This window comes from Syngnathus acus, chromosome 21 (assembly GCF_901709675.1).
Source record: "Syngnathus acus chromosome 21, fSynAcu1.2, whole genome shotgun sequence".
In the NCBI taxonomy this organism is placed as follows: Eukaryota; Metazoa; Chordata; class Actinopteri; order Syngnathiformes; family Syngnathidae; genus Syngnathus; species Syngnathus acus.
In genome coordinates, this window is record NC_051105.1 from 13,487,507 (window position 1) to 13,513,425 (window position 25,919).

The 25,919-nt window shown below is 42.8% G+C and overlaps 1 protein-coding gene across 2 annotated transcripts in view; it reads right to left on the bottom strand.

Annotated features, from left to right (window-relative positions):
* LOC119139693 (interferon alpha/beta receptor 1b-like) overlaps positions 1 to 25,919 on the bottom strand; it is a 198,996-nt gene that overhangs the window by 15,773 nt on the left and 157,304 nt on the right. For both annotated transcript variants that reach the window (XM_037280628.1, XM_037280629.1), the window contains 6 exons: positions 24,414 to 24,543; positions 13,115 to 13,302; positions 11,933 to 12,093; positions 10,806 to 10,959; positions 10,416 to 10,573; positions 941 to 1,107 (listed from right to left, as the gene is read on the bottom strand). In XM_037280628.1, the coding sequence (XP_037136523.1) occupies positions 941 to 1,107; positions 10,416 to 10,573; positions 10,806 to 10,959; positions 11,933 to 12,093; positions 13,115 to 13,302; positions 24,414 to 24,543 (958 nt within the window). The remainder of the gene's footprint in view (positions 1 to 940; positions 1,108 to 10,415; positions 10,574 to 10,805; positions 10,960 to 11,932; positions 12,094 to 13,114; positions 13,303 to 24,413; positions 24,544 to 25,919) is intronic.

The following is a 25,919-nucleotide window of genomic DNA, read 5'->3' on the forward strand; positions in this document are numbered from 1 at the left end:
TGGGAGACATATCAAATCTTCTTGCAACAGCACGCATGGCTGTGCCATCCTGGAGGAGTTGGACGATCTGCGCAACTTCAGGTGGGTTAAGAAATCGCCTCATGCGCCCAGTCGTGATAATGACTCTAGCTAAAGCCAACACTTGTGGAAAAACAGTTAAAAAAGATCAAGAGGGAGGAACTTGAAATGGCCTCCACCTGCAAAACCAGTCCTGTTTTGGGGACCATCTCGTTGTTGCCCCTCTAGTGCACCTGTTGTTAATTCCATCAACACCAATGCAGCTGAAACTGATAAACAACCCCCTCTGCCACGTACCTGACCAAAACCTTATCAGAAAGGTCTAATTGAATTCATGCCATACCCTGATAAAAACTGTTCCTTTAATTTTTTTGAGCAGTGTATATATATACACGCACACGCACACAATACATATTGTGGGTGGCTCTTATTTTGTAAAAGTGGAATCCGTCCGTCCGTCCGTCCGTCCGTCCGTCCGTCCATCCATCCATCCATCCATCCATCCATCCATCCATCCATCCATCCATCCATCCATCCATCCATCCACCATCAAGCAGACATGAATCAAAAGGCTACCGTGGGCATGACCGGGAGCATGATGTAGATTGTAGAGTGACTCTTTTTTTAACTAGTTCAGCACTGGTTTGTGTGAGCGTTGGAGCCCTTAAAAAAATCATAGCTTTGAGGATCTTTAAATCACATCTAGGATAGCAATTTCCGTCCCAAACTGTTAAATCGTTCAGCCGTACCATTCCGTCCCAAACTGTTAAATCGTTCAGCCTTACCGTACGCCACTATAATAGAGATCACAGAATTTCAGCATTCATTTGATCTAAGTGCTTATTTGTTTAGTCATTGACATTAACATAACAATTTTGCCTTGAAGTGATCATTATGTAAAAACAATGTAAAGTGAACTAACCTTGACCCACTCGCTGACTCCAGACCTAAAGACGACGTCGGTGGAACTTTTGAGGAATGACAATCTATTGCCTTTTCACATATAGTGACTCTATCACAAAAGAGTTCAGCTTCAGATTCCATGGACAAGAGACACGGAATATCAGATCCAAAGTAGTCATAAGGATACTGTGAAGAAAAATTGCCATAATGAGATACTTGATTAGTAATGTTTTCATCCAAGATTTGTAACAGCACTCATTTCTCAATTACAGTAAACATTGGCTGCCAGCCATCTTAGCATTTGGACTCACTTTGCGATATTGTTTTTGTAAGGGTACAAGAGTTTGTAAGGGCTGTTAGCCTGTGGGCATTTTATTCCGTCTGAATAAGTCCCTGATTGCAGGGCATGATAAAAACTTCATCAAGCTGCATGACAACAATAGACGTACACTCAGGTTGTTGACTAGGTCTCAAATGAACAATATGGGTCCTTTTTGAAAAAAGCCCCTTATGACGAAAAAGACATATGGACTCAGATTTCCCTCGCCCTGACGCGGGTCACCGGGGCCCCCCTCTGGAGCCAGGCCTGGAGGTGGGGCTCGAAGGCGAGCGTCTGGTGGCCGGGCCTTCGCCCATGGGACCCGGCCGGGCACAGCCCGAAAAGGAAACGTGGGTCCCCCTTTCCATGGGCTCACCACCTGTGGGAGGGGCCAAAGGGGTCGGGTGCATTGTGAGCTGGGCGGCGGCCAAAGGCAGGGACCTTGGCGGTCCGATCCCCGGCTGCAGAAGCTGGCTCTTGGGACATGGAATGTCACCTCTATGTCTGGAAAGGAGCCCGAGCTGGTGTGCGAGGCAGAAAAGTTCCGATTAAATATAGTCGGACTTGCCTCCACACACAGTTTGGGTTCCGGTACAAGCCCTCTCGAGAGGGGCTGGACTCTCTTCCACTCTGGAGTTGCCCACAGTGAGAGGCGTCGAGCAGGTGTGGGTAAACTTATTGACACCCAGCTGGGCGCCTGCCCATTGGGGTTCACCCCGGTGAACGAGAGGGTAGCCTCCCTCTGTCTTCGGGTGGGGAGACGGGTCCTGACTGTTGTTTGTGTCTATGCACCAAATGGCAGCTCAGAGTACCCACCCTTCTTGGAGTCCCTGGAGGAAGTGCTGGAGAGCGCTCCTTCTGGGGACTCCATTGTTTGACTGGGTGACAATAACAGTGAGACCTGGAAGAGCGTGATTGGGAGGAACGGCACCCCCGATCTGAACCCAAGCGGTGTTCTATTACTGGACTTCTGTGCTCGACACGGATTGTCAATAATGAACACCATGTTCAAGCATAAGGGTGTCCATGTGTGCACTTGGCACCAGGACACCCTAGGCCGCAGTTCGATGATCGACTTTGTAGTCGTGTCATCGGATTTGCGGCTGCATGTTTTGGACACTCGGGTGAAGAGAGGGGCGGAGCTGTCAACTGATTACCACCTGGTGGTGGGTTGGCTCCGATGATGGGGGAAGATGCCGGTACGACCTAGAGAGCGTTTGGGTCTGCTGGGAACGTCAGGCAGAATCCCCTGTCAGGAAGAGCTTCAACTCCCACCTCCAGCAGCACTTTTCCCACGTTCCGGGGGAGGCGGGGGACATTGAGTCCGAGTGGACCATGTTCCGCGCCTCCATTGTTGAGGCAGCCGACCGGAGCTGTGGCCGTAAGGTCGTTGGTGCCTGTCATGGCGGCAATCCCCGAACCCGCCGGTGGACACCGGTGGTAAGGGATGCCGTCAAGCTGAAGAAAGAGTCCTATCGGGCTGTTTTGGCCTGTGGGACTCCAGAGGCAGCTGACAGGTACCGGATGGCCAAGCGGAACGCGGCTTCGGCGGTTGCTGAGGCAAAAACCCGGGCGTGGGAGGAGTTTGGCGAGGCCATGGAGAATGACTTCCGGACGGCTTCGAGGAAATTCTGGTCCACCATCCGGCGTCTCAGGAGGGGGAAGCAATGCACCGTCAACACTGTTTACAGTGGAGATGGCGTGCTGCTGACCTCGACTCGGGACGTTGTGAGTCGGTGGGGAGAATACTTCGAAGACCTCCTCAATTCCACCGACACGCCTTCCATTGTGGAAGCAGGGCCTGGAGAGACTGAGGCGGACTCTCCGATCTCTGGGGTCGAAGTCACTGAGGTAGTTAAAAAAAACTCCTCGGTGGCAGGGCCTCGGGGGTGGATGAGACCCGCCCAGAGTTCTTAAAGGCCCTGGATGTTGTGGGGCTGTCATGGCTGACACGCCTCTACAACATTGCGTGGACATCGAGGACGGTGCCTCTGGATTGGCAGACTGGGGTGGTGGCTCTCATCTTTAAGCAGGGGGACCGGAGGGTGTGTTCCAATTACAGGAGAATCACACTCCTCAGCCTCCCTGATAAGGTCTATTCAGGGGTGCTTGAGAGGAGGGTTCGTCAGGAGGTCCAACCTCGGATTCAGGAGGAGCAGTGTGGCTTTCGTCCTGGCCGTGTAACAGTGGACCAGCTCTACACCCTCGACAGGATCCTCGAGGGGGCATGGGAGTTCGCCCTACCAGTCCACATGTGTTTTGTGGACATGGAGAAGGCGTTCGACCGTGTCCCTCGGGAGGTTCTGTGGAGGGTGCTTCGGGAGTACGGGGTGCCGAGCCAACCGATAAGGGCGGTTCGGTCCCTGTATCACCGACGCCAGAGTTTGATCCGCATTTCCGACAGTAAGTCGGATTCATTCCCAGTGAGGGTTGGACTCCGCCAAGGCTGTCCTTTGTCACCGATTCTGTTTATAATTTTTACGGACAGAATTTCTAGGCGCAGCCAAGGCGTTGAGGGTGTCCGGTTTGGGGACCTCAGCATCACGCCTCTGCTTTTTGCAGACGACGTGGTGCTGTTGGCTTCTTCAAGCCGTGATCTCCAGCTCTCACTGGAGCGGTTCGCAGCCGAGTGTGAAGCGGTCGGGATGAGGGTCAGCACCTCCAAATCCGAGTCCATGGTCTTCGGTCGGAAAAGGGTGGAATGCCCTCTCCGGATCGGGGATGAGATCCTGCCCCAAGTGGAGGAGTTCAAGTATCTTGGGGTCTTGTTCACGAGTGAGGGGATGATGGAGCGCGAGATCGACAGGCGGATCGGTGCAGCGTCGGCAGTAATGCGGACTCTGTACCGGTCAGTCGTGGTAAAGAGAGCTGAGCCAAAAGGCAAGGCTCTCAATTTACTGGTTGATTTACGCTCCTACCCTCACCTATGGTCACGAGCTATGGGTCGTGACCGAAAGAACGAGATCCCGGATACAAGCGGCCGAAATGAGTTTCCTCCGCAGGATGTCCGAGCTCTCCCTTAGAGATAGGGTGAGAAGCTCGGTCATCCGGGAGAGACTCGGAGTAGAGTCGCTGCTCCTCCACGTTGAGAGGAGCCAGATGAGGTGGCTCGGGCATCTCATTAGGATGCCTCCTGGACACCTCCCTGGGGAGGTGTTCCGGGCATGTCCCACCGGTAGGAGACCCCGTGGACGACCCAGGACGTGCTGGAGAGACTATGTCTCTCAGCTGGCCTGGGAACGTCTTGGGATCCCCTGGGGTGAGCTGGATGAAGTGGTTGGGGAGAGGGAAGTCTGGAAGTCCCTCCTAAAGCTGCTGCCCCCGCGACCCGATCCCGGATAAGCGGAAGAAGATGGATGGATGGATGGATGGATGGATTAGTGTTGGCTCGTGAGTGAACGATTCGCTCTAAAAGAACGAATCCTTTCAGTGAATGAGAGTGAACGAATCACTTCCTAATGGATGGATGGATGGGTCTTTTTTTTACCTCTCCGTGAGTCACCACCTTATCGTGGTGGAGGGGTTTGTGTGTCCCAGTGATCTTAGAAGCTAAGATGTTTGGGGCTTATTAATGCCCATGGTAGGGTCACCCATGGCAAACAGGTCCGAGGTTAGGGACTGGAAGAAGCATGAATAAAAAAAAAAACTGGTTTAATTTAATTTGCTGATGTGTTTAGGAGGAAATGCTTTTTTTCCCCTTCCCCTGTTTTAGATCTGCTGCCCTAGGGAAGCAAGTCCCTCCCTGTCCAACCTTTCTATATTGTAAGTCTCCTGCTCTACATTAAAAGAAACAAGATTTCAGAGACTGCTGTCCGAAGATACTGTCCTCTTACAGCTGTCCCCCATTTGTCTGCCCTGTACTAAGGTTTGTGTTGATCGAAAAATTAATGCATGATTCTGCTAAATATGATATATGCATATGTATACAAACATACATCAGCACCAATACTATAATCTAAATCAGTTTAATTTGTTTCTAGAATAAGATAGATACATACTATATAATAATAATAATAATAGATCGGTTTTATATAGCGCTTTTCTAAATACTCAAAACCGTTTTGCATAAAAAATTTTGCTTATACTATATATGCTCATGTAGTCTATATATGTAGTATATATCTATCTTATATTAGGTATAGATCTTTACAAATATGGTGATGACACAATGGTAATACCATGGTAATAACAATTGCAATTATCTACTTAATGAATTCTTATACTACATATATACTGGTACTACAGATGTCGATAAGTGACATTGAGAGAAGCAAGAAACAAACAGTAGGGAACAGGTCGGAACAACAACACAAGACACATCAGACGAGGAACAATTCGACTGATATAATGTATTCCTCATGCAATATAATCAGTTTCTTTTGTTTGTTCAGTTGTAGGTATATCGTTTTTCCCATAAGAATAATATTACAACCTCAAAAATATTATAAGTAATAATAATAACAGGCTGCATCATTAGCATGTTCCACTCATTAGGTATATACCAGGGGTCGGCATGCGGCTCTTTAGCACTCCCCTCGCGGCTCCCTGGACCTTTTGCAAAAATGCGTGAAAATGGAAGATGTTTTTTTGCTGTTTTTTTAAATATGGTTTTTAGAAGGTAATCATGACACAAACATTCTTATGCTGTAAAAATGTATGTCATTGTAAATATATTTAAAAAATACAGAATTTCAGAATGGCGCCAAATAGCAAAATTGCCTAAGTGCGTGTACGTACTAAGTAGTACGGACCCGGCGCACTCCACGCTCTATTTCCATCAGTGCTGAATTTCGAGTGTGGGCTGTGACGTCAGCATTCTCGTAATTCGCGCGCTGAGCTTTCAGATACAGTTTTACGCTAATGCCACCCACAAACCTTCCCCTGGAATCCTTCCATTAAAATGAATGGCCCGAGGAAAAGAAAGGTGGACACTGAGTGTTTGGTGTAGTTCACAGCAACTTGAGGCCGCACCTCAACATTCAGTTCTGGGTCAACAATATCAAAGCTGCCATTTTGAGGAGATTCACTGTTGTTTTTCAGGAATCGACAAACGCGTAGAACATCTGCTGAATTTCAGCGGTGACTGCGATGTTCTCTCTCCTGAAAGCGCATTAAGACACCTAGCAGGGCATTGTTTAAGTCTGGCCCGCTGAGCATAACGTTATTCAGTGACACCTTCATGTTTGGCACTTGAGTCAAAAACCACTCTGATCTGATTTGGTTTTTGAGGATGATAGACTCGGAATAGAGTATACCATCTTTCTCGATGTTCTTCTAGTTCTGGTGCTAGCTCTGCTTGGTTGTTCTTGAATACTTTTTTCATTAACACCAGAAAATGTTCCTTCATGTCTGTGCGTTTGTCTAGTGTTCGTCGGAGCGGTAAGAGTCGACGTAGAGCCATTCCTCTATTGTTGGGCAGATGGCGTTGGGGCTTACAGAATGGCAGTGGTGCTACCCAGCTGTTTGCGCGATCCTTATAAACCTCTGTCCATGATGTCCAAGAATGTTTGATCGTCGACTGATAGAGCTTAGGGTGACCATGTTTGGATTTCTGAAAAAGACGACACCTTTGTTTTGGTGAGGGGGGGTCATTTTTTGGAGGGGGGGGTGTCATTTTTTGGGTTTTTTGGGGGGGCATTTGTGTCATGACACAAATGACATGGTGTCTGTATAGCAATTGCATTTATTGGCCCCAATAACACAAAACATATATACAATAACAAAAACGTGTACACTGACATTTTTTAGTTTTATAGTGGTACACTAAGTAAAAAAAGACAAAAGAAATACAGCCATCGGTGCAGCATTTGAAGAAAAAAAAAAAGGGCTCCTCTTCAGTCCTCCTCTTGTGGGGTGCGTTGGCACCTTTATTTGCCACAGACACATGTCAAGCATTCAGCTTCATAAGGATCACAACCCTGGCGAAAGCACGGGATTTTTTTTATTCAACTCCTCTGTAAACGTGCATTTTCGTTTCGGCATTGCTTGTAAACACTCGGTGTAGACTGGCCAGTCCACCCTACTTCGTAGCAAAGTGACTAAATTTGAGGAGGGCGTGAATTATTTGCAAACGATACAGAAAAACCTGCAATTGAGTGAAATGGAACGGAGTGGCAATTCTATTGACAATGAACTGTACATGTGTTATGTTTGAGACAGTCTTGCTCCCACATTCTCTGCAGATTATTTCTTTGTCAGTCTTTTGCTCTATGTTTGGTCGAGCTGCAGCACCTGAAGCAGATGTTCCTTTCTTTGAGGTTGGTTTTGCCGTCTTCTATAGCTTTGTTGCGGAAGGTGCGGTCCTTTTTGAGTGAGTGAGGCTTGTTATGCAGTGGGCATAGTCTGTCTGGATCTATAGCTCCTTTTTCAACGGAACCTGCAGGGGCTGTTGTCGCTTCAGGAATCACGGCAGTCTTTTTCACAGACACTGGTACTTTGTTGTTGTACTTTGTTAGTCTCTCAGTCTTGGTGGGACCTGGGTAGTTTGTGATATCATAAAGCTAGGGTCATTTCTGGTTTTAGCCTCAGAGCGAACAAACTGTGAGAAGAAAGTGAAAGGGGGATGGGGGACACGGTTATATTCTTTGTACCTTGACCCTTGGGAGATCCACTTTTATTTAATACAAAATGGGAGCTTTTCCAGTATGGGGTTCACTCCACGTAACGTATCAAGATATGCAAGTTAGGAGGAATCCTCCTAACTTTGCATATTCCACTTCAAGTAAGAGATCTCTGAGCTCTCTTAGTTTCACAGTGTCTTTGTTTGTGATTCTGGGAAACGCCTCGATCCTGTTCAGGAGTGAAATGTTCAACTGCCTCAGGTGTTCGTAGGTCTCTTCTAGTCTTTGCCAGACCATGTTCAGTCCTGTGCGCGACCAGCTCTCTGAGTGCAGCAGAGCTCGCTGACGATTTGTAACTTGACTGTAGGATGGGTCTAATCACCAAGGACTGTTGTATTTCTTCTTTGTTACGTTGATCATCCATCTTGCTTGCGTGACGACTAGGAACTAAGTAAAAAAAAACGCCGGAGTGCGTAACAATGTGACTTGGGGGAAAAAAATAAAAGGTGTGTGACATCACCACCACAGACTTCTGGGTGTAGATTATGTACAGGCGGCGCTGAGCTTTCTTCGCCAGTGATGCGGTGTTGGTGGACCAGGAGAGATCCTCACTGATGTGCACCCCCAGGAATTTTGCATAACCAGAGCTAAAGTAGGTGTGCTAATTGATCACTTAGGCCGAATGGCTGCATTGCGGTCTTCTCCGGAACGCCACAAGGAATAGAAAGTATTGGAGTGAACGAGTCAATGCTCACTGGCTGTGGTGCGTAAGCGGAACGTCGCTGCCGTTTGCGAACATAACATAACTACAATCGACAGACCTTCCATTTCACCTAACTACATAGTTTAGCATGAATCGGACATATAAAAGGCAAAAAACGAGCTTCAAATAAATTCAATATGACAAAATAATACTCTGTAAACACAAAACGTACTTACCCATGATAGAAGTCCCAAAAATAATGTCCCAAAAGGGTATCAATGTGAATGAAAGGATGGCTATTGTTTACAAATGGCTCAATTTTACACGGTTGTTATCGCATGAACTCAACTCTTCAGCATGAACCCCCGTGATATTGTGGTCTCGTGGGCGGAGAATTTCCGGAGACGCAACACAACTGTTCGCCGCCGGTGTGAATTGCAGTAGGGGGTCATCTGCAAAGAAACCGCAACGCAGCCGTTCGGCAGCCTGTGTGAATTAGGCATTAGGCTCATGTTCACTCACTGCTGTACTCTGGTTGACGATGTCTAACATTGTATACCATACTAGTGATTATCTGGTGAATGTTCTTATAATCCATGTATCTGAGACTAAGATACTGCAGAAGAAAAGGATGTACGTACCAACATAAAATGTTCAGGTAAATCACTTTGAGTGAAAGTGTGAGTTTCAGAAGTGCCGAAAGTGGGGAGTACGTCTGTTGTCGTGTTGGCGTTAACTACTCTCCAAAGTCGCTCTCCACTTGAATTTATTTTTGGGTAATTATTGTGAGGGTGTCACAGGTGTAAAAAAACAACAACAAAGGACTTATTGGGTCAAGGGCACAGCGGTGAGGGTAGAAGTGTTTTTTGTTTTATTTTTTTCCCAAAATGAGATACTGTACCTCAGGCGTGTTCAAACCAAGTCCTCTGTTGTCCTGCTTGTTAGTCCTGCTACTCTGATTTAAACAATCACGTTATCATGATTCTTCAGCGCTTGCTGATGAGCTGATCATTTGAACCAGGTATGGTAGACAAGGGAGACAACTATAACGGAGGACAACTAGAGCTGGACATGCCTGCCATACCCGGAAGACTAATGAAAATAAAGTCGCGGTTCGGCACCTGCGGATTTTCATTTCTTTCCAATTCTTTAAAAATAATAACTGTTACGACAACTAACAGATGCAGAAATCATTCAAACAAAATATCCACTAGTCCCGGGATAGGCTGAGAATTTGGCCGAATGAAACCAGTTAATTAGGCGAGGACGGACTGAGGAAGGGACGTAGGTCCTTCCCCGTGGCCCCATGCCTGGATCGGATTCCCGTAGCTGAGCCTGAGCAACGAGCTCCTCGATATCCCAGGAGAGGGAGCCTATGGTGCAACTGGGGGGAAGGATGGGAGCTGGTTCCTCCACTGACTCGCCGGGAGCGAATTGGCGGGACAAGGCGTCTGGCTTCGTGTTCTGGGAGCCAGGGCGATAAGAAATGGGCAAATTAAAACGAGAGAAAAACAAGGACCAGCGAGACTGTCGAGGATTCAGGCGTTTGGCGGACTGTAGATACGACAGGTTCTTGTGGTCGGTCCAGACCAGCACGGGTTGCTCAGTGCCCTCCAGCCAGTGACGCCACTCCTCAAGCGCCAACTTAATAGCCAAAAGTTCCCGGTCACAATGGCTCGGTCTCTATCCCCGTAAAATGTTTTAAACAAGGTTCATCTTTCTTTTCGGCTTGTTACCAAATAAACCAGGGTGTGGGGGAACTCGCATGTAAGCATACGTATTGACTTGTGATCAGTTCAGGGTTGTGACAAGATAAGTGTGTGTGTGATATAATAATTTGAAGGAACAATGAAAAAATACATCTTGTGTCAGAAAATGATTTTTCTAGTCTTTTTGTCTTGCATCTCCATACCTTATGGAAAAATGATGGAAGCTGGATCAAGGGATAGAACGTTGCCTTGAAAATGCTGTAACACCTAAAGAGAATATACAAGACGAGCAGCAGAACTGTACACGCCATCAGCAAAGAGCCTAAGAAGTACATAACAGTTTGCCACCAAGGTGTATGGCCTGTTGAAAAAAAAAAAAGAAACAAAGATGATCACTGTACGATTTTGTCATGCATCATATAAATGTTCAGTATACGTATATGCTGTTGTTTCTAGCTGTACAGTAGTTTTAAAAGAAAGAGTACTGCGAGTTTTTGTGGTTATATTTGTTAGTTTGCCTCAAACATATTGATAAGAGATGCAAAATTGTGTGTGCGTGGGGACAGTTATTTAAGATTAAAAAAAATAGTTACCATCAGTCTGAATGCAATATGGTAAGTTAAATTTGCTCCTCTTATCGGGATGGTCAGAACGTGACTGGACCCGAACACAGTACAATGTCCAATAGTTCAAGTCTGGCAAAGTTACCATCTTAGCACTTGTGTTTATGATTTGGGGTTGTAGTACCTGAAAGACAGATAGCAGTTCATTATCATTATGTTATTGAGTATTGTACAGAGTAGACAGTGCATTCCTTCTGCAAGCTACCACACTTGTTTTCTATCGGGAGAGAACATCTTACAGCGCATGCAGCATAAAAAAAACTCCTGACACCTGTCCTATAAGTTATGGCCTTCTCAGACTCCTCAACTTTTTTGTCGTTCGCGACCATACGTACGTTCTGTGCACAAATTGGTACAAACATACAGTTAGTGAATAATAAGTCTTTGGCAAAATTGTTTGCTGTTACATACAACTGTTCTACATACAGAAAAATGGCAGCAGCAGGTCAATTGAATGTGAAAAAAATACAAAGTAAATACTTGTATGTATATATATTTTTTGTTTCACAAAAGAGGATGTTGAATATTGTTCTCATATATGAAGTCTCATCAAAAGGGTTTGTTTTGAGGTTTGATAAGGTAAATTAGTGTAAAACAAACTAGCGTGTCTGCTGTAGAATACTTTTAATATGCGCCTATAAGATGACTACCATAATGCATAGGATTTTTATTGTGCATTTCTATAGAAGCCAAGGAATTTTGTGAGCCTCAAAGCGCTCACAGTAGGTGCATATGTAACACCCATTCACCCTCTGGTAGCGGTAAACTACGCAAGTAGCCAAAGCTGCCCTGTTGCAGGCCGACAAAAGCGTGGCTGCCTGCGTGTGCCTACGGCCCCTCCGACTCCCACCAAAGATTCACACCCAAGGATTCGCCAGTGTGAGAAGTACTTGTGGCAAGGTGTGTGAAGTGTCTTGCCCAAGGACACAAACACATGTGACTTGAGATACAAATCGTCAACCCTCAGGTAACGAACGATGCGCCCTACCACCTGAACCACGGCTGCCTCAAGATCAGATGTTAATGAACTTTCCACCTATTTGAGAAAAGTATACCGTTTATGCAGATTAGAGAAATAAATAAATCTAAATTCCTACCTGCTTGTCTACATTATGTTCCCAGTACACAATGTAGTAGTACAACTTTTTAAGATTCTGCCTCATGGAGCGGTTTGAACTGGTCAATGGATCGGAAATAAAAACATCAATGTTGTTTACAGCAACAGCCAGTTCCACTTTGGATGGTGGACCAATTGCAGCTATAAGGCAGAAGACAAAAGAAATCAGAGAATTGGTGGCTATTAGTATGGTTATTTACAACATTAAATCCACGTTGGCACAAATACAGTCCACACAAGGAACTGTGAAATCAACCCGCAGTGAAGTATGGGGTTACAGCAGGGGCGATGCTATGGCCACACTCCCTGGCCATCCCCAAGTCTAAGGGAAGATTTAGGATCATGATTTTTCTGCAATTTTCAAATGAATGTAGTATTCTTCAACCCCTTGACACTGATTTGCCACAAGTTAGTAGTAACTTGATTTGCCACAAGTTAGTAGTAACTTTTGTATATTTAAATAATGAACTTTCAATTGATCTGAATGCAAACTGTAAAAGTAATTTCAATCTTACAATGTCAATCAAAAACATTACTTTCACTCCACAGTCGGCAAAAACATAGCAGAGTCATTGTATGTCATACGATCACACAGTCACGGTTTTATGAAATAAAGTATACACGAACGTCAATCTTGCTCAACAACAAGCAGGTTCAAATCTGTGAAGAATAAATATTTTTTTATGTGATTGGGTTATTTAAATATGATTTGAATGATAGAGCCATTGATCACAGTATTCAAAATGTCATTGGTCATCAGTGATGATCAGTTTGCTTGGCTGTTAACTAGCAAATCAGTGCATGACACAGAAGTAGCCTATGAGAAAGCAAAGCAATGGGAAAATCTAGTAAATTAAATTTATAGCGAGACTCTCGTCATAAGTGTGTACTAGGTAGGACTCTCGTGGTACACACACGAGTGAATTAAGTGGCTGAAGTTTAGCCACTAAACTATCTTGAGAAGCAGCTGGCGATGACCTTCTACCGAACAACCATTGAAAGGGTCCACTCATTCAACCTCCTGGGCAGGGTTATCTAATTCGGGCATACCGCTTCCCTGAAAAATTTATACCTAGCTCAAAACCAAGTACATACAAGGGACTGAAGGGTCCTAATTTTGGAGTATTCCGTAACGTTACCACACTTTCCCACAATTTCTCACCATGCTTCTCAGGACAAAATTCTTTCTGCACCCATTCTGAGTGACTGGAGTTGTCATTGGTGCGCACACGCAACATGTAGAAGCCCAAATAGTGCAGGTTATGTGCAGTAAGGTCACATGACTTGGAAAACGTCTTGTCACAGGCATTAGACCAGTAGTACCTTTTCTTGGATTCTAGCTTGTATTTCCTGTAAAGACAAAACAAAAATGTACTTACTGTTCGCATACAATAGTGCAGCATTCTGGCAGTTGGTGAATGGAAGTTCATGTTCATGCTATTGTTTCTTAAAATTAAGTTTATTATACTGACTGTACTCTGTCTGGGGCTTTACTCCCCTGGCAGGGTCAGCCATGGCAAACAGGTGCTAGGTGAGGGACCAGACAAAGCACCGCTCAAAAGACCCCTAATGATGACTGAGAAAAATGGGCTTCCTTTTTCCTTGCCCGGACACAGGACACCGGGCCCCCCTCTGGAACGGCTCTTTGGCGCACCTCCACTGCATCCGGCTGGGCACAGCCCAGAAAGGCAACATGGGTCCTCCTTCCCATGGGCTCACCACCTGTAGGAGAGGCCATAGGGTGTAGGGTGCCTTGTGAGCTGGTGCCGGCCAAAGGATTGGTGGTCCAATCTAAAGCTTGCTCTTGGGGCATGGAACAACACCTCTCTGGTAGGGAAGCAGCCCGAACTGGTGTGCTCGGCGGAGAAGTTTCGACTACACATAGTTGGACTTGCCTTTAAACACAGCTTGGGCTCTGGTAGGGTCTGACCAAACAACAGCTCAGAGTACCCTTTTTTGGCATCCTTGGAGGGTGTTCTCATTGAAAGTTTATGATCATTGAGTATTCATTATAAGATGATTGTTATTTACTATTAAAAAAAAAATCAATGTATATTCAATGAATATCTGAGAGTGTGGACACTTCAACTCCCTGTTGCTATCAAACTTTCATGGGTGTGTGTATTGTTCAGTTTTTACAGTGGTAGATTTGAGGAAAGGCAAGCCTTCAACAAACCAACTGTAAAGGAAACCTCTTGTGTCTATTCGTTGTGCTTGAAGGGAGCAACAACTGTCTTGACTTGCATATGAATTTTATTGACACCCCCTTCTTAATCCATAGGGTTCTATGATGTGGGTCCACACTTTACAGCTATATTAACCGCGACTCTTTTGGGTGGGCCTTCAACAAAGTTTAGGAGGTCTGGGAGGGACTAGTGGATCCTTCTTCCAGGTCAGACACTGTCATATAATGAGAAGTCCTAGATCTCAGTCTCAGCTCTAAATTATACCAAAGGTGCAATCATGCTGAGGTCAGGAATATGTCATTCATATAAAACGCTCTCATTCATGTCTGTATGGATTTTGCTTTGTGCGCTGGTGGACAATCATGTTTTTACAGGATGGTGCCATCCCGACACTATTCCCACAAAATTGGGTACATGGAATTGTCTGAAATTTCTTGATATGCCGAAAGATTCTGTGTTCCTTGAATTGGAACTAAGGGGGAGATGCTTTGTACAATTTATGCTCCCAACTGTCATTTTATTCATATAGTACCAAATCAAAACAGAAGTTGTCTCAAGCAGGGATGAGAATGGCAAATGTGAAAAAACACAGAAAAGTAGCGGGGGGGGGGGATTTTATATATACTACATACATATATATATGTATATATCAGCATCACGCTGAGCACAGGGGCCCCCCAAGGCTGCGTGCTCAGTCCGCTGCTCTTCGCCCTCCTGACGCATGACTGCGCTGCCACCTGCAGCGGCAACCGCATAGTGAAGTTTGCTGACGACACGACTCTGGTGGGTCTCATCACCAAGGGAGACGAGACTCAATACAGGCTGGAGGTTGACCTTCTGACCGCGTGGTGCAGGGACAACAACCTCCTGCTGAACGTCGACAAGACCAAGGAGATTGTTGTTGACTTCCGGAAGGGTCACGCCCGACACCTGCCGCTGACCATCGACGGTGCTGTGGTGGAGAGAGTGAGATGCGCCAGGTTCCTGGGGGTGCACATCAGTGAGGATCTCTCCTGGTCCACCAACACCGCGTCGCTGGCGAAGAAGGCCCAGCGCCGCCTGTACTTCCTTCGGAAACTCAGGCGAGCGGGGGCTCCTCCGGCCGTCATGACTACTTTTTACCGCGGCACCATTGAGAGCGTCCTCTCCAGCTGTATTGCTGTCTGGGGTGGCAGCTGCACTGACCATGACTTGAAGGCCCTGCAGCGCATAGTGAAAACGGCTAGTAAGACTATTGGTGCTTCTCTCCCCTCCTTGAAGGACATTTACACCTCCCATCTCGCCCGCAGGGCGACCAAGATTGTGAGTGATGTGAGTCACCCCGCTCACTCTTTGTTTGAACTTCTGCCCTCTGGGAGGCGGTACAGGAGCCTGCGCTCCCGCACCACCAGACTTTCCAACAGCTTCGTACTCCAGGCTGTTAGGATCCTGAACTCGCTCCCCCTTTCAGCGTAGCGTCCTGTTCTTGCTGTATGCGCACTGGCTCGGTTTTGCCCCTCTTATTTAATGGGTTATTGGTCTGTTATTTATTCATCGCTCGTTTTATTTTATTTATTATTTATTATTTATTATTTATGGTTTGTGCCTTCTTGTTTTTGTTTTGTGTCGCCTACTTGTATGTCTCGTCACCGTGGGATGGAGAAAACGGAATTTCGGTTTCTTTGTGTGTCTTGACATATGAAGGGATTGACAATAAAGCTGACTTTGACTTTGACTTTGATATACATATACATACATATACATATATATATATACATATACATATATATATACATATATATATACATATATATATACATATATATATACATATATATACATATATATACATATATATACACATATATATACACATATATACACATATATATACACATATATACACATATATATACACATATATATACACATATATATACACATATATATACACATATATATATACATATACATATACATATACATATACATACATATACACATACATATATATACACATACATATATATACATATACACATACATATATATACACATACATATATATACACATACATATATATACATATACATATACATATATATACACATACATATATATACATATACATATATACATACACATATATATATACGTATATATATACATACACATATATATATACGTATATATATACATACACATATATATATACGTATATATATACATACACATATATATATACGTATATATATACATACACATATATATACGTATATATATACATACACATATATATACGTATATATATACATACACATATATATACGTATATATATACATACACATATATATATATACGTATATATATACATATACATATATATATATACGTATATACGTATACGTATACGTATACGTATACGTATACATATATACGTATATACGTATACGTATACGTATACGTATACGTATACATATATATACATATACATATATATACATATACATATATATACATATACATATATATACATATACATATATATACATATACATATATATACATATACATATATATATATATACATATATATATATACATATATATATATACACATATATATATATACACATATATACATATATATATACACATATATAGTATATATGTATATATTATATACATATACATATTCAGGGCTGTGGACTCGGTCGGATTTTTGCACCGAGTCCGAGTCCGAGTCCGGCTGTCCATTTTTTGCTGTTAATTCATGTGACTGCTTAGTCTTTATTCAAGGCTAATTTAGATCAAAATCTAAATAATTACAACAGTTTTGTGATGGCTTTGTCTTTATTAAACATATAAACGAATACAATAAACAGATACTTTCAAGTTTCAATTCAACGACTTGAGTTTGTTCTTAGGAACAAAATGGCCTCAACCAAGTTAGCCTTCATCGCGCCGCGCTGATCAGACATGATAAACTTGAGCCCGGAAAACAGGCGCTCTACGCTGACTTGGCTGATTGGCATTGCTGTTAGTGTCCGAGTCGCTGCCTTGAGGCCGGACGGATAACGATCAGCTGTAACAAATGGGCTGTCTTTCATTCGACCAAGTGCCAACATTGGCCCAATTTCTTCATCTATGTCGGTTGGCGAGGTGGCGGCCGACAAACGCCGGCGGCGCTCAATGTTGTCAAGTTCTTTTTCAAACTCATCCTCCTCCATATTTTTTTTATTGTCGGACTCGGTGGACTCGGTCAAAATCAGCACCGAGTCCGAGTCCGGCAAAAAATGACCGAGTCCGGCCGAGTCCGAGTCCCCGAGTCCACAGCCCCCGAATACATACATATATATATATATATATATATATATATACATATACATACCGTTTTTTTCCATGTATAATGCGCCCCCGTGTATAATACGCACCCTAAAAATGGCATGTTGATGCTGGAAAAAAGCCTGTACCCATGTATAATACGCACCCAATTTCCTTTTTTTTTTTCTTTTTTTTTTTTAAAGTCCCAATGATCGTCACACACGCATCTGGATGCTGTGAAATTTGTCCTCTGCATCCCCGTGTGATTTTGATCCATCCCCTGGGGGAGAGGGGAGCAGTGAGCAGCAGCGGCGCCGCGCTCGGGAATCATTTGGTGATCCAACCCCCCAATTCCAACCCTTAATGCTGAGTGCCAAGCAGGGAGGCAATGGGTCCCATTTTTATAGTCTTTGGTATGACCCGGCCGGGTTACTTAAGTCCGTAAACGTAAAATTATTTCAGAAAAAAGATCATCTTTGGGAACAACCGGATGTTATTCTGCCGGTCAGTATCACTGCGCATGCAGTAGCAAACCCGATAGCGAAGAAATATGTCAGACTCTCAACGGGATCACCAATATTTGAGTGATGTTCCAGTTATTTATCACAATTATTTATTATAATAATAATAATATATATAATATATATAATAATTATTTATTTAAAGATTAAAGATTAAAAAGATTAAAGTCCCAATGATCGTCACACACACACCTGGGTGTGGTGAAATTTGTCCTCTGCATTTAACCCATCCCCGTGTGGTTTTAATCCATCCCCTGGGGGAGAGGGGAGCAGTGAGCAGCAGCGGTGCCGCGCTCGGGAATCAGTTGGTGATCTAACCCCCCAATTCCAACCCTTAATGCTGAGTGCCAGGCAGGGAGGCAATGGGTCCCATTTTTATAGTCTTTGGTATGACCCGGCCGGGGTTTGAACCCACAACCTTCCAGTCTCAGGGCGGACACTCTACCACTAGGCCACTGAGCTGGTTTTTTATTTACTTATTTACTTATCTACTTTATTTATTTATTATTCACAATTGTCATGGTGATCTTTCTGGTGATTTCCTAACTAGGCTGGATGTATTTTTATTGTTGGCATTGATTTCTCCGACTGCCCGTAAAGGCACCACCGCGATCAGTTAGGTGAAAATGAAAAGAGAGGAAAGTGACGTGCGGACATGTGAAAAAGGCGGCTCTGTATGGGAGAGAAGTTGAAGAGGAATAAAAACACCCTCGGAAACCAAAACTTGCCCCTCGTCGTGACTCGGAGCCGCAACAAATGTTTCGGATTTGTGTAGGGTACATTGTGACAGCAAACGAGCAGGTGATCGAGCAAGCGTCTGATACGAGAGCATTGTGTTCGTATGGAGCGCGTTTGAAGTGAACAGCAGAGAAGAAAGGAACAAGGCAAAGTGTTGTGAAATAAAATATTACCTGTAATACGCATTTAGGTAGAGAACTGAACTCTCGCTCTTTATATAGCTGACATGTCGAAAAAAAAAAAAAAAAAAGATTTAAAAAAAAAATTTAAAAAAAAATTGTACCCATGTATAATGCGCACCCCAGATTTTAGGACAATAAATTAGTTAAATTTTGCGCATTATACATGGGAAAAAACGGTATATACATATATACATATACATATATACATATACATACATATACATCATCATCGGCGGTCACTCGTAGTAGAGTATGACGGTCCTCCTTCTTGGTCTTTGTGGGTCTTCAGGTGGTTGAAGAGGCCGATCCTGGACCCGATAACTCTGGTGCAGTGTGGACAGGGGAATGTAATGGTGGTGGGTTTGGGTTGGGCCTGCTTGGTGGGGGCTCTCTCCTTTCTGCATATATATACATATGTATACATATATACATATACATATATATATATATATACATATATACATATATATCTAAACATATATATATATATATACATATATATACATATACAGTGCCTTGCGAAAGTATTCGGCCCCCTTGAACCTTTCAACATTTCGCGACATTTCAGGCTTCAAACATAAAGATATAAAATTTTAATTTTTTGTCAAGAATCAACAACAAGTTCACAATCGTGAAGTGGAACAAAATTTATTGGATAATTTAAACTTTTTTAACAAATAAAAAACTGAAAAGTGGGGCGTGCAATATTATTCGGCCCCCTTGCGCTAATACTTTGTAATAATAATAATAACAATAATAAACTATTTGTATAGCACCTTTCATACAAGAAATGCAGCTCAAAGCGCTTTACAACAATGAAAGAAAAACATGAATACATAAAAACAAAACAATGTATGCATACACAATTAATAAAGTGAGTTTAAAATAGGAGCACGCTTTAATAAAATAAAGAATATATCTTTAAGAAAAGGTAAAAAATAAAATAAAGATAAAGATAAAATTAGGCTTAAAATGAAATTTATAAAACGTAATTAGTTAAATGCTCGGGTAAAGAAATGAGTTTTAAGTTTTGTTTTGAAAATATCTAGCGACCTGGCCTCCCTGATACCTATTGGCAGTGTGTTCCATAGTTTGGGGGCGTAATTAACAAAGGCTGCATCACCGATCTTCTTTCTGCTGTTGCTGGGAGCCTCCAATAAACCAGCAGCAGATGATCGCAGGGTTCTTGGAGGTATATAGCTAACAAGAGAGTTTGCAATGTAGCTTGGTCCCTGCCCATTGAGGGCTTTGTATAGAAGGAGAAGGATTTTAAAATCAATTCTAAATGTTACAGGAAGCCAGTGCAGAGCAGCTAGAACTGGTCTAATGTGCTCTCTCTTCTTGGTCCTGGTTAATAGGCGAGCTGCAGCGTTTTGGATGAGCTGAAGTCTATCAGTGGTTTTTTTCGGGAGACCAGTAAAGAGTGCATTACAGTAGTCAAGCCGGCTTGAAATAAAGGCATGAATCAGTTTCTCAGCATCATTTTGATTTATGAACGCTCTTACTTTGGCTATATTTCTAAGGTGGAAAAATGATGTTTTGGTAACCTTGTTAATGTGGGACCTGAAGCTTAGATCTGAATCCAAGATAACACCAAGACTTGTAATCTCGGATTTAATCCAGGGAGTTAATTTCCCCAAATTATTAAACAGCATTTCTCTTTTAGTTTTAGGGCCGATTAGCAAGATTTCAGTTTTATCCTCGTTTAACTTTAAGAAATTGTTGCTCATCCATTTATTTATAGCCAGAAGACAGTTGGTGATGGAGTTTATAGGTGTAGCATCATTGGGTTCTGCAGATATGTACAATTGTGTGTCATCCGCATAACTATGGAAATATACATTGTGCTTTCTGATGACGTCGCCAAGCGGCAGCATGTAAAGTGAGAATAATAGTGGACCAAGGCAGCTGCCTTGTGCAACCCCATAGCGACTGTCATGTGTGTTGGACACATGCTCTCCTAAACTGACATAGAACTTTCTCCCTTTGATATATGTTCTGAACCAGTTTAACACACAGTCCGAAAGACCGACTAACCTTTCAAGACGATTGATTAGGATATCATGCTCAATGGTATCAAACGCCGCACTTAGGTCTAAGAGGATAAGAATCGACACCTTGTTTTCATCAGAGTTTAATCTGAGGTCGCTGATTATTCTAGTAAGAGCAGTTTCAGAGCTGTGGTATGTTCTAAAGCCTGACTGAAATTCCTCCAGGATATTGTTTTCTTTCAGAAACGAGTTTATTTGCACTGAAACTATCTTTTCAAGTATCTTACTAATGAAAGGAAGGTTGGATATCGGCCTATAGCTGGTCAGTACATTTCCATCTAGGTTGGGCTTCTTTAATAAAGGTTTTACCACAGCTGTTTTAAAGGCATCTGGGAAGATGCCTGTTTGAAGGGATGTGTTTATAATGTTTAGGACATGACTTGAAACACTGTTGAATACCCGCTTAAAGAATGCTGTCGGTACAGGGTCAATACTTGAAGTGGAGGAGTTACACTCAGTGACAGTCTTGCAAAGCTCATTCAATGTAATACAGGTGAATGTTCCCATGGTTACACAATTTGTAGCGCCACCTTTTGCTGCAATTACACCTGCAAGTCGCTTGGGGTATGTCTCTATCAGTTTTGCACATCGAGAGACTGGAATTCTTGCCCATTCTTCCTTGCAAAACAGCTCGAGCTCAGTGAGGTTGGATGGAGAGCGTTTGTGAACAGCAGTCTTCAGCTCTTTCCACAGATTCTCGATTGGATTCAGGTCTGGACTTTGACTTGGCCATTCTAACACCTGGATACGTCTATTTGTGAACCATTCCATTGTAGATTTGGCTTTATGTTTTGGATCATTGTCCTGTTGGAAGATAAATCTCCGTCCCAGTCTCAGGTCTTTTGCAGACTCCAACAGGTTTTCTTCCAGAATGGTCCTGTATTTGGCTCCATCCATCTTCCCATCAATTTTAGCCATCTTCCCTGTCCCTGCTGAAGAAAAGCAGGCCCAAACCATGATGCTGCCACCACCATGTTTGACAGTGGGGATGGTGTGTTCAGGGTGATGAGCTGTGTTGCTTTTACGCCAAACATATCGTTTTGCATTGTGGCCAAAAAGTTCGATTTTGGTTTCATCTGACCAGAGCACCTTCTTCCACATGTTTGGTGTGTCTCCCAGGTGGCTTGTGGCAAACTTTAAACGAGACTTTTTATGGATATCTTTGAGAAATGGCTTTCTTCTTGCCACTCTTCCATAAAGGCCAGATTTGTGCAGTGCACGACTGATTGTTGTCCTATGGACAGACTCTCCCACCTCAGCTGTAGTTATCTGCAGTTCATCCAGAGTGATCATGGGCCTCTTGGCTGCATCTCTGATCAGTCTTCTCCTTGTTTGAGTGAAAGTTTGGAGGGACGGCCGGGTCTTGGTAGATTTGCAGTGGTCTGATACTCCTTCCATTTCAATATAATTGCTTCCACAGTGCTCCTTGAGATGTTTAAAGCTTGGGAAATCTTTTTGTATCCAAATCCGGCTTTAAACTTCTCCACAACAGTATCTCGGACCTGCCTGGTGTGTTCCTTTGTCTTCATGGTTCTCTCTGCGCTTTAAACAGAACCCTGAGACTATCAAAGAGCAGGTGCATTTATACGGAGACTTGATTACACACAGGTGCATTCTATTTATCATCATCAGTCATTTAGGACAACATTGGATCATTCAAAGATCCTCACTGAACTTCTGGAGTGAGTTTGCTGCACTGAAAGTAAAGGGGCCGAATAATATTGCACGCCCCACTTTTCAGTTTTTTATTTGTTAAAAAAGTTTAAATTATCCAATAAATTCCGTTCCACTTCACGATTGTGTCCCACTTGTTGTTGATTCTTGACAAAAAATTAAAATTTTATATCTTTATGTTTGAAGCCTGAAATGTGGCGAAATGTTGAAAGGTTCAAGGGGGCCGAATACTTTCGCAAGGCACTGTATATGTTTTTTTTCCACTCTATTGTGCATTTCATGGCTAATGGCTACTTTCTTCGCTCTTTGGTGCATACCGCCTACTGTACAATGCTGTACTGTGCAGTCTATTCAGGTAAGCTTGCCCTTATAACAAACACATGCCAGACAGGCTGTTCCTTAATGAAATGGGCATCTCTCACTGACTGAGAGGTTTGTCAGTACTTGACCAAGTTTGTGACAGTTACACAGAAAATCCACTTGCATCAGCGCTTAGTCCATTTTGTTTTTTTAAACTTTGACATCATCTGTCCGCAAAATGGGCATCTGTGTCAGATACGCAAGAAACAAAAGAAGCATTGGCTTTGCAGAATCAGTATTTGTCACTACAATCTAAAATTATAGGTGAGCATTTGTACTGTAGGTGAGCATTTGTACTGGAGTTAAAATGTAGACTCATGGTGAAATGCAATGCATCAAGCCCACTGAAATCACCAAACGCTTAAATGTTTCACCTCCGAGGGGTTTCACAGTTGAGCTTGTATGGGATCTGCTCATGTTCCCTTTTTCTGCAAACTTAGGCCTTTCCTTTACTCTGGTAAAATGCTAATCTTTGTCTCTTTAAAGAGAAAGCCAACAAAATAAAATCTTTGCAATAATATGCTGTATGTGCCCCCACTAGCCTAAACATGGCATTCTAACTAATACTGCGTTTGTGTCATATGAATCAAGCAGAAAAGTCCCTGTTTTTATCCATCTAAGCAGTCAGCAATTTTGCCACTTGCTGTCGACTGAAAATTACATCACAGTTGTTCAGGGCGTAGAGCACCAATGACGGCTCACCCTACTAGACTAGTGATAGGCGCATTTTATGCTAAAGAAAACTTTAGGTTGATTTTTAAGCTCAGCTTTGTACTTTACTGAAGTACTTTTGTACTTTTCATCCTAGCTTACTTATTTGTCTTGCTAATACGGGTTTTGCATTTTCTCGTGAAGTATCTGTAGTTTAGTTCATGTTCATTACCTTCAACTTGGAGGTAGTTGCTGACATTGTTTTAGGTTCATAGGAACAACTCAAAATGTGTTTAATGCCCAAATACTGTTTTCCCTAATGTAGCTGTCCAATGTGTTGGTACACTAGTATGTCTTTTCATTGCTTCTACACACTCCACACTTGTATTTTCTATAGCCAATGTTTGTACAATGGCACGAGTGATGACCTTTACCTTCTTTCAGTTTGAGTTGTTTTCCCCCAAGGAAGGTCTCAAATTCCTGTTTGTCAAACCAGACAGTTATAATTTTTGTCTATCTCGGTAAAACCCAAAAACTGAGTCCAAAATTCAATGGAAAAGGTCACTCTGGCGCAACAAACCATGACTGTAACGAGTTGCAATACCTTTTCTCACATGAAAAATTGTTGTGTTCCCAAAAATGATGATCTTATTTGTTGTTTATCCATACATACATACATACATACATACATCCATTTTCTATACCGCTTGTAGCCAACAAAAATGTCTCGTTCACACACGCGCACGCACGCACGCACACACACGACTCAAAACTGATGTGCAGCACTACTTACGACATATATTGTACAGAGAAAGAAACAGCTTGACTCTTTGAAGTAGCCCTGTTCCATTCCCACTTAAGTGTGTAATTGGTGTTCAAGGTAAGGAAGTCGACTTTCTGTGGCGGAGGCAGGTCTTCACTCACTGAAACAAACAAAAAAGGACAACACATGACCTCATAGCCCATTTTATGTACTTGTGGTCTTAAGACATGCTGTTAATAGAGTTAACATGCCCAGATCCGATACAGGCAAAGAGGAAGCACACGAGACTTTCCGTTGTTCATACCAACATGACACCACCTAGAAACAGGCGTGTCTGATCGCTCTTTATTTGAATAGCCACAATTTAGTCACAGTTGCTGTAAAAGAAGAAACAATTAACGAATAACAATTCGCAATTCCCCCTACACTTGTCAGGATTCAACAGAGGACTGAGGAGAGAGAAGACGACTGCCAAGCTATCAAGCCTCCACAGCAATGTGCCGCCCTCCAGAGCCATATACCTCACCGTGATTGGTTCATTCAGCTCCGCTCACCACAAGTGTCATTCATATCTATCTTGCATTAATCTTTCATATTAAGATGGGGGCCGCAAATTATCGTCCCGGGGGCCGCAGTTGGCCCGCGGGCTGGGAGTTTGAGACCCCTGTTCTCGGAGATCAGGGGCTTAGAACCCAGATTTATTTTTAATTTATTTGTTTGTTTGTGTTTGTTTTTAAAAACATTTATTTTTAAGAAATTGTTTGCATCTATTTTTTTTATCCTAAATTTTTGTTAAATCTTTATTCTCAGATGGGTTGTTGCAACAGATAGAATCCTTTTTATTTTGTCTTAAGACTAATCTAAGGCCAAACAGCCTCTACTATTTAAGTTGTATTTTATAATTTTACACACTATACTTGTTTCACAGCACATTGATATTACTGTATTGTTATTTATTTCTGCTATGTCAGTTGACACTTAAAAGCACTAAATGTTGTTAAAAATGGACAGTCACGTTACTGATAGCCAGCTAGCAAAATCAAAACGTCACAAACCTGGCGCATCAGTCTGTGTAGCAGCAGCTGTTGCTGATGGTGGCAGTGGTGTAGCTATCTGCTTTTTGAAAAAGCTTCTGAGATCCATAATAATCGTTATTATTTTCATTTAGGTGCAATTCAACAGGAGAAAGAAATGACTTGGAAGTGGCTCAAAATAAAACATGAGTCAAAAAGGTAAGGCATGTTTTGCTAGGCTGTGATTGCACCTCACTTTGATTTTAATTTTATTATTTTAAATGGACTCACGCTATTAAACAAAGTCAGTATTACCGTATTGGCCCGAATAAAAGACGACCCTGATTATAAGACAACTCTTTTTCAAGACTCAAGTTTGAAAAAAGACTTTTTGAACACCAAATTTAATTTTTATACAGAAAATGATTACTTCTGAAACAAATGATTATAACAATATATTCGAGAGAAAAAGCATGTTATTTTCATCTTCAGCTATCACATCTTAATATCTGAAGCTTTAAAT